A 9,348-nucleotide genomic window follows, 5' to 3' on the forward strand; every position below is an offset into this window, starting at 1 on the left:
AAAATATTTAGAAGTCGTTTTCATGAGGACATAATTCATATGAAACATGAGACAAGAGTGACAGTTTGAAGTGTGTTTTTCTGTGAGCACGTGTGCGCTGAAGACTGAGCCTAGAGCCTCACACATGTAGGCAAGCCCTCTATAGATGAGCTTCACTCCCAGCCTCTAAAACATTCTTTAAAACAGATCTCATCTGCTTCATATGCAAGTTCATCTTACTGACTCTGTAACCTGGAAAAACAAGATATTTTATAAATAATCAGTCACTTTGAAGTTTATACATTGACTTCTGATTTTCAAATTATCATTTAATTTATAGAAAAGTTCATAGGGTAATTGGAAAGTTATATTTAATAACCATGTCTTATAATAAGAACTGGTATGTAAACCTCAAAACCAGGGACAGATTATTTTAAGTCAACAGACCATGAAGAAGTAAATAATTTATGAATTTAAAATGGCGTATGAATCTTTTCCAAGACTGGTATAAAAATTCTAAAGGAGAAGCTGCTACTCAACAAGGATGGTATCCACACTTCCTGGTGTGAGCTCCGACTCTAAGGCACAAGGCAAGTCTAAATGTTCTTGTGACAAGCGAGAACTTTTCAGGGGGCCATCGGGCCAACTGTCACAACACTGCTGAAACCTCTGGGCCAGTGAATTCCCAAACCTTTGGCACCTGTTATATCTGTAAGATTTACCTTTATGTGCATACATGTGTTCCAGTAACTGGCTCTTTCGAAGAAATTTATGACCACAGATGGTACAACTGATTTTTCTTTTTCTTGAAAAAGAAAAATTACAGTTTAATTCTACTGGCTCTGTATCTTTGGAGATCAAAGACACTTGACTGATCTGTAAAGGCTCCGCGGGACCCCGGCTCGAGTGCTCAGGCGGTGGCTGCTGCTGCTCCTTCTCCTTGACAATGAAGGAGCTAAGCCTCCGGCAGTCAAGAGCCTCGCTGCTGTCACTAAGTGGATGCACTTCACCAAGGTCATTACTTTCCAAAATGGAAGCAGGGACACCAAACGGGAGAGATCCAGACACATGGGTATGGAGGTGCTGTCTCAGGTTACCACGGGATTCGAAACGCTCCCCACAGTAATGGCATAAGTGGACTTTGATACTGTTTTCTGTAAAAGAGGGGCCAGTCACTTCTGATGAAGACGAGGAGAGGCCTTGGGAGATCGCAGACTCTGGATCACATCTCTCCTGTTTGATGGACACCGGGGGCTTCTGGTGCTCCTCCAAGGCCTGGGCAGCAGGATGGGCCCTCTGCTGCTCTGCACTCCCATCGTCCAGCCCAATCGCAAGGGAGAGCTGCAGCTGTGGGTGGTCACCTTGAACAGCAGCTCTGTTCCCACTGCTACTGGGAGGGGTTTCTTTCATCTCCAGCCCTTGTTTGACAGCTGTTTTCTGGGTTGTTGAAATCTGAATACCATAGAGATTTGAGGTCTGCACAGTCTCTGGTGAGAACACTTGATTCACTTCAGTTGCAATGTGGGAAAGGTAGTCAGCATGGAGAAATCGGATCCCTTCCTCCAAACGACTGTGGTCCACCATCTGTTTGGGCCCTTTTCCTGTGTACATAATGTGCAACAAGTAGCTGAATATATCAGGCTGGATGTCAGTTGGTTGTATTTTTATGCATTCACTGTTAAAACAAAAACAAACTCAATGAAATGAAACCCAACCTAGTTGGCCTTTTGGTTTCCAGCAATCTTAGATTAAGACAAATTCTTCATGAGGTTTAAATCTGGCAATCTGCCTTGATGAAATATGGTAACAAGAAATCAGATTCTGATCCTAACTGCTTTTATGGTCCATCCACAAACCTTTGTGCATGCAGTCTACTGGCCAGCACAGGAAACCCAAACGGATACTCAGATTAGTGCAACACTGAGAGACCCCTAAGCAGTAGCATCTGTTCTAGGTGAGAGACTAAAACAGGTGCTCTGCTTTTACACTGAACACATTAAAGGAACTAAACACAGAGACTCAAAAGGACACTTATATGGTGGTGTTCAGAGCAGCATTGTTGACAGTAGCTAAAGCTGGAAACAACTAAATATCCATCAAAAGATGAATGCCGAGTGCAGTGGTATAGCCTTTAATCCCAGCACTGGGGAGACAGAGGCAGGAGAGTCTCTGAGTTTGAGGCTGCCCTGAGCTAAGTAGGTTCCAGAACAGTCAAGGCTACTAGACAGACCCTGCCTCAAAAAAAGAGGGGAAAAAAGGGATAAATGAAATGGGGCTGTAAATACAATGGTATAGGGCTGGAGAGATGGCTCAGCGGTTAAGAGTATCACCTATTCTTCTAGAGGTCCTGAGTTCAATTCCCAGCAACCACATGGTGGCTCTCAACCATCTCCAGTGGGATCTGATGTTCCATCTGGCATAAAGTTAGGCATGCCGATAGAGCACTCATGCATAAAATAAATAAATCTTAAAAAAATACAATGGCATATTATTCTACCATAACAAAATAAGGAAATTCTGGTGTGTGTTATAACAAGGTTGAACTCTTAAAAACAAGCTAAATGGAGGCTGGAGAGATGGCTCAGAGGTTAAGAGCATTGCCTGCTCTTCCAAAGGTCCTGAGTTCAATTCCCAGCAACCACATGGTGGCTCACAACCATCTGGTGCCCTCTTCTGGCCTGCAGGCATACACACAGACAGAATATTGTATACATAATAAATAAATAAATATTAAAAAAAAAAACAAGCTCAATGAAAAAAGTCAGGCAAAAAAGTTAAAAAATTGTATGGTACCATGTTCATGAAATAGCTAAAACAAAGCTGGGCATGGTGGCACATGCCTTAAAATCCCAGCACTCATCAACAGCCACGGATACAAGAAGAAGCCCTGTCTCAAAAAAATAAAAGAAAAAAGAAAAAAAGACAAGACAAGACAAAAACAAAACAAAACAAACAAAACAAAAACCCTGAAAAAAAAAAGAAATATCTAGGGCAAACACATTTAAAGAAAAAGAACTAGGCTGGAGAAATGGCTCAGTGGAACAAAAAGAAAAAAAAAAAAATCGCTGTTCTTCCAGAAGATCTGGTTTCATTCCCAGCACCCATATGTAGCTCACAATTGTCTGTAACTCCAGTTCTAGGGGACCCAATGCCCTTTCTGGCTTAGTGGGCATCAGGCATGCAACTGGAGCACAGACATACATGCAGGCCAAACAACCATATACAAAGGACAGAAACGTATGGGGTTGGGGGAAACCTACAGTTAGATAAGGGGTAGTTACAGGCGGCTGAAGGAAAATGGAAAGTTACTGCTTAAAGGTACAGTGTTCTGTTTAGGGTGATGAAAAGGCTTTGGAAACAGTGACAGTTGCAGGTAGAACATTATCAATGTAATTACTGCCATTAAGTTGGATGATTTAAAACTGTTAATTATAATGAGACCCTACATCAAAAACCAAAACCAGGGGCTGGAGAGATGGCTCAGCGGTTAAGAGCATTAACTGCTCTGGCAGAGGACCTGCTCACAACATGCAGGCAAAACACTCTTAGAAATAGACAAACAAACAAAATGACAATCAAACAAACAAAAGCAAACCAAACCAAACCAAGTATTCATATTTTTAAAGGAATAGAATAAAATTGTTAAAATTTAAGACGTAAATGATGCTAAGTTTATTTGGCTTCTAAATCTTAACCACTGAGCCATTTCTCCTGCCCTGGCTTCTAAATCTTTAAATCACAAATGAACACAGGTATAATTTTGAAAAACACTATAGTAATCTCAAATTCAATCTGGCTACTAGACAGAAAAACAGAGTAAAGCTCTGTAAAGTTAGAGTAGAAACAGCTAAGAAAATCATGCAAGTGCAGAAGCATGGGCAGCATCAGTGGACTCAGTTTCCCTGAGCAGATGTTTATTCTCAGAGTCGGACGCACTGGGATTCAGCATATTGCAATCCAGTTTCTCTATCCCCAGGGTCTGGGGATCCCTGCTTCCTCTCTTAGGTTTCATGCTTTTTGTTCTGCGCTGTCTATTAACTGGCATGTTGTGTGACAAGCATTTTTGGGGATATAAGTTCAGAATTCTGTTATGTGGAGTTTAGCTGTTTAACACAAAGACAACATAGGGCAGGCCTCACCTTTCCCAATGCCTGTGTTTGGACAGCACCTAGCTCACAACAGGGGCTTCATTCAGATGCTCATTGCTTCTAAACTCACAAGTCACAGCTCAAAGGCTGAGGGGTGAATGTGATCTACAGTGTCACAGCAGATACAAAACTCCTCTAGCAGAAAGGACTTCCCATTACCTGGCTAACATTCCGACCCCATCTTTGCACTGGGCCACACTTTCTGATCACCTCATCTACTCTGTTGACTTGGTGACCACATTTGCTTCATATCTATAAATGTTTTTATACCACTCTTCTTTCATTTTGATTTTTTGAGACAGGGTCTTACTATGTAACTCAGGCCTGACATTTACAATATAGCCCAGGCTGGCCTCAAACTCAGTGATCCTCCTGTCTCTGTATCTAAAGTGCTGGGATTACTCGCTTTAGCTACCTAACCTCAATCCTTGCCATTTCCCCTCTGATTGCAATACATCTTATATTATTCCTCTGCAACACCTGAAGGGCTCCCGATTTCTCAGATTTGTAAAGTCTGTTCCAAATGTCTCAAAACAGGCCTGCTAGAACTCTTTCACTTTGAATATACCCTGACGTTAGACACATTAGTAACAGCAAATCTCTGTTCCTACACACTTTTCCCCCCAAGACATGGTTTCTCTCCATAGCCCTAGCTATCCTGGAACTTGTTCTGTAGACCAGAATGACCTCAAACTGGGAGATCTGCCTGCCTCTACCTCCCCAGTGCTGGGATTAAAGGCATGTGCCACCATACCTGGCTGTTCTAAGCATTTTAATTTTACTAATCTATTTAATCTTTCAATACCCAAAAGGAAAGTACACTATTCCAGCATTTAACAGACAAGAAAGCTGAGTGTCAGGATGTGAGTGTGGACTGTCCCCTCAAGGCTCATGTGCCGACTTGGTAGCCAACTGATGGGTTTTGAGGAAGTGACTGAGTCATGAGGACTCTGGCTTCATCAGTGTATTAGTCAGTCCACAGATTACTAGTAGGTGGTAGAAACTAGGAGATGGGGCCAAGGTGGAGGAAGAGTTACTAAGAACATATCTTCCAGGGCTACTCTCTGTCTGCACTGTTTCTGCTTTCTTCCTGCCCACTAGGAAGGGGGCAGCTTTTCTGTCATGCCCTCTGCTTTCCTCTAGGCTTAACAGCAATAGAGTCAGTCAGTCAGCCAGCGTGGACTAAAGCAAGACTGCAGCCAAAACAAAACAAAACAAAGCAGGATATTCTCAAGTTCAAGGTCCTCCTGGGATACTGAGTGAGTTCAAGGCCAGCCTGGGCAACTTAGTGAGATGCAGTCTCAAAATTTATAAATAAACAAAGAGCTAAGAATTTGAATTCCCGGACTGGAGAGATGGCTCAGAGGTTAAGAGCACTGGCTCCACTTTCAGAGGATGCGGGTTCAATTCCCAGCACCCACATGGCAGCTCACAACTGTCTGTAACTCCAGTCCCAGGGAATCTGACACCTTTACACCAACTCACATGAAATAAAGTTAAATAAAATTATTTAAAAAAAAAAAGAATTTGAATTCCCATGTTACCTAAATTTAAAAAAAATGCAAAGGATCAAAAAGAACAAACCAAACAAACATGTGAAGCAAATGATCTTGGCTGGTGGTGTGGAATGTGATGGCAGGCTGTGACACTGCAGCGTTGCCGCACGAAAAATCAATAGCCTGGCGCTTACAGCAGACGGCGAGCTTCAGACAGAACTACACTGTGCCCAACTGACCAGCTGCCTTTCCTCTAAGACCTGGAAAACAGTGGAGTATGCAGCATTACAGGATTAATGTTTGGGCACTGGCTAAGCCTTTTTTTGTTTGGGATGTTTTTTTCAAGATAGGGTCTCATTAGGTAGCCTTGGCTGCACTGAACTCACTATGTAGCAAGTTGGCCTCAAACTCAGAGATCCACTTGCTTGTCCCTCCCAAGCGGTAAGATTAAAGACTTGCACCACCACACCAGGCTGGGCCAAGCCCTAATCAATTTTGGTTATACTTGTTTTCATTAATATGTTCTACCATAGATACTATGTACTGAGATAGATCAATTACTCATATATAAGGTTATTATAATTAAAATTTTGTATTAGCTACCCCATAACAGTCCCTTAAATAATATTATAGTAAGACATGTATCATAATATTAGAAATTCTTCCCATTTACAAGAGCACATTCTTACCTTGTTTGATGAATAAATATCATCTTGAAATAGTTGGAAAAGGCAGCAAGTACTGCTCTGTGGGCTTTGAAGTAAACATCTCCAATAGCAACTGTGCAATCACACAGAAAACCAAATTCTCGCTGCATGTTCAGCTGTTGCAGAAGGACAAGGCTATGGCTAGCAGTATCCATTGTGGCTCTGAAAAAAATCAGATGTATAGATGTGTTTATACATATCTAAAAATACTTATACATAAATATCTATTACATATACATATATTGATACACAAAACTAGTTACAGTTCACACAAACCTAGGGCATTAAGGCCTAATTTTAAATGAAAATACTCAACACTGTTAACCTGACACCCTATCTAACATCAAACCCCTTCCATTATGACAACTGAGATAAACTCTATTGAACTGTATGACATGGTCTTTTTTTTTTTTTAACCATGTAAGAAGGTAGCTTTGCTTGAGTGACACATGAGTAAAAAAAAATGCTCATCCCTTTCTATGTAATTGTTTCTTTGGTGTGTATATGTATTTGATCAAACCTAGGGCCTTGCACATGCTAGGCAAGCCCCACATGTACTTCCCTCAAGGTTCTAGAGATGAGTCCAGGATCTCATCTACACCAGGTAAACCCTCTACTTCTGAGTTCTACCCCAATCTTCTCCCCTCCCATTCCCTCCCTCCCTCCCTCCCTCCCTGGTTTTTCAAGACAGTGTTTCTCTGTGTAACAGCCATAGCTGTCCTGGAACTCTTCTGTAGACTAGGCTGGTCTTGAACTCACAGAGATCCACCTGCCTCTGCCTCCCAAGGGCTGGGATTAAAGGTGTGTGCCACCACTGCCCAGCATGATCATGTTTCGAATGATGTTTCTTCATTGGCGAGATGGAAATGGGATACCCATGTGTGGCTCAGAATTAGTGAAAACTCGGTTGTCATAGAAACTGCTACTCAAATGTTAGTTGTAAGTGGGAATAGCAGGGCGTCTTCCCTGGCTGTGAGCCCAAGCTCTCTCTCTAGCTGGACGGGCCAGAACTCAGTTTTCTTTGGAGATCCTCTGGCATTCAGGAGACACTGGCCTCCTTGCCGTCATGAAGTGTCTGTGGAACTTAGCCATACCGCAGTTTATATGGGGCCTGGGAGCTCACGAGAAAGAGCCTACCTGACCTCCTCTCAGCTAGACTTGGACGCTACCTGGATTCAGATTCTCCAGGTAAGAAAATGGAGTAGGCAAAGGAGCCTAAGGGAAAACTCTGCACAAGGATATGCACGCAAGCTCTGGCCAAGACAAACTACGTGACTGTGACTCTGACTAGCAAGGACACAGCAAAGTTAGTTCTAGGCAGGTGGGAGGCTGCACTTCGCCACCACCTCCCCCCAGCTATACCAACAGCCCTGGTGCTGTAGGGAGAAGGCAGCTGCAGTTCAATGGGGGTCACCAGGGACTAGGAGAACATGCTTTGAAAAAGCAGATTCCAGCAGGGCAGTGATAGCGTTCGCCTTTAATCCCAGCACTCAGGAGACAGAGGCAGGCAGATCTCTATGAGTACAGGTTCAGCCTGGTCTACAAGAGCTAGTTTCCAGGATAGGCTCCAAAGCTACAGAGAAACCCGGTCTAAAAAAAAAGTAATAAGAAGAAGCAGATTCCAAAAATGAAACCAAGGCCTGAGGGGGTCAGTGGGGGAAGGCAGAGTTATCCATCGAGAGATTGGCAGCAGCATGAATATCAGGCAAGGGAGCAATCAACAATACAAAAGAAATAGGAAAAAATAGCTAATACTTTACAACACTTCCCATGTGTTAAGCACTTTAACCCATTCAATTTTGGGGGTGGGGTGGGGGAGGTTCGAGACAGGCTTTCTCTGTAGCTTTGGAGACTGTCCTGGAACTCATTCTATAGATCAGGCTGGCCTAGAACTCAGGGATCTGCCTCTGCCTCCCAGTGCTAGGCGAAGCACAATTAATAAAAACTCAGAGAGAGAAACTGCGGTTCAACATGAAGACCTGAAAAGCAAAGCAGCCAGCCACTGGCTCTTACCTCGACCTCAGTCTGAAAATGGCAATCCTGCCTCCAGGAATCTCAGAATGAGACTGTGTCTGAGAGCTGTCTCCTCCCATTTTATACTCCTCTCTAGGGCTGGGATTAAAGGCGTGCACTGCCTTTAAACAACTAATGTGGCTACTGGGATTAGGTGTGTGTTACCATTACCTGGTCTGTAAGGCTGACCAGTAGGGCTGTTTTACTACTCTGTGATCTTCAGACAAGCTTCATTTATTAAAATACAAATAAAATGCCACTAGAGCTGGGATTAAAGGTGTGAACCACCACCACCTGGCTCTCATTCAATTCTTAACAGAACTTCACAAGCAAAGAAATACTAAATTCCCTTTACAGATTAAGAACTGAATGAACCAACGCCCAAGACCAGAAACAGAGGATTTGAACCCAAGCTCTAAAGCCAAATCTGCCTCCCCCATATTCATTCTTTGTTTTGTATTGTTTTTTCGAGACAGGGTTTCTTTGTAGCTTTGGAGCCTGTCCTGGAGCTAGCTCTTGTAGACCAGGCTGGCCTCGAACTCACAGTGATCTGCCTGCCTCTGCCTCCCGAGTGCTGGGATTAAAGCATCAGCCACCACCGCCTGGCCCCCATATTCATTCCTTAAAAGGGAACATAGAGAAGAACTAGAGATAAAACCTCCATGGGAATCTTGAGGGATATTTGTAAAGAGGAATTAGGGAAAAACTTGGATTTCCTGCTGGCTAAGCAGATGATATATAACAAAAGCAATATATACATTAGCAAATAAAGTTCAAAATATAGCATAATGCCAATAATATTATTGCTGACAAAGAGTCACTTTCATTAAAAACTATATTGATACAATATAATCTCTAAAATATATTTATAAGACATAGGTATAAAACTACATAAAGAAAACTGTAAAAAGGACTTTTATTTATTTATTTATTTATTTTTGGTTTTTCGAGACAGGGTTTCTCTGTGGCTTTGGAGCCTGTCCTGGAACTAGCTCTGTAGACCAG

At 42.6% G+C, this 9,348-nt stretch overlaps 1 protein-coding gene across 5 annotated transcripts in view; it reads right to left on the reverse strand.

Moving 5' to 3' along the window:
* Window positions 1-282: 282 nt before the first annotated feature.
* Window positions 283-9,348, reverse strand: part of Zbtb25 (zinc finger and BTB domain containing 25) — a 23,068-nt gene continuing 14,002 nt past the window's right edge. For all 5 annotated transcript variants that reach the window (XM_013355715.2, XM_026779508.1, XM_005343226.2 and 2 more), the window contains exons 2-3: window positions 6,313-6,492; window positions 283-1,654 (exon numbers count right to left, since the gene is read on the reverse strand). In XM_013355715.2, the coding sequence (XP_013211169.1) occupies window positions 511-1,654; window positions 6,313-6,485 (1,317 nt within the window). In that variant the 5' untranslated portion in view covers window positions 6,486-6,492 and the 3' untranslated portion in view covers window positions 283-510. The remainder of the gene's footprint in view (window positions 1,655-6,312; window positions 6,493-9,348) is intronic.

This window comes from Microtus ochrogaster, chromosome 1, assembly GCF_000317375.1.
Source record: "Microtus ochrogaster isolate Prairie Vole_2 chromosome 1, MicOch1.0, whole genome shotgun sequence".
NCBI lineage: Eukaryota > Metazoa > Chordata > Mammalia > Rodentia > Cricetidae > Microtus > Microtus ochrogaster.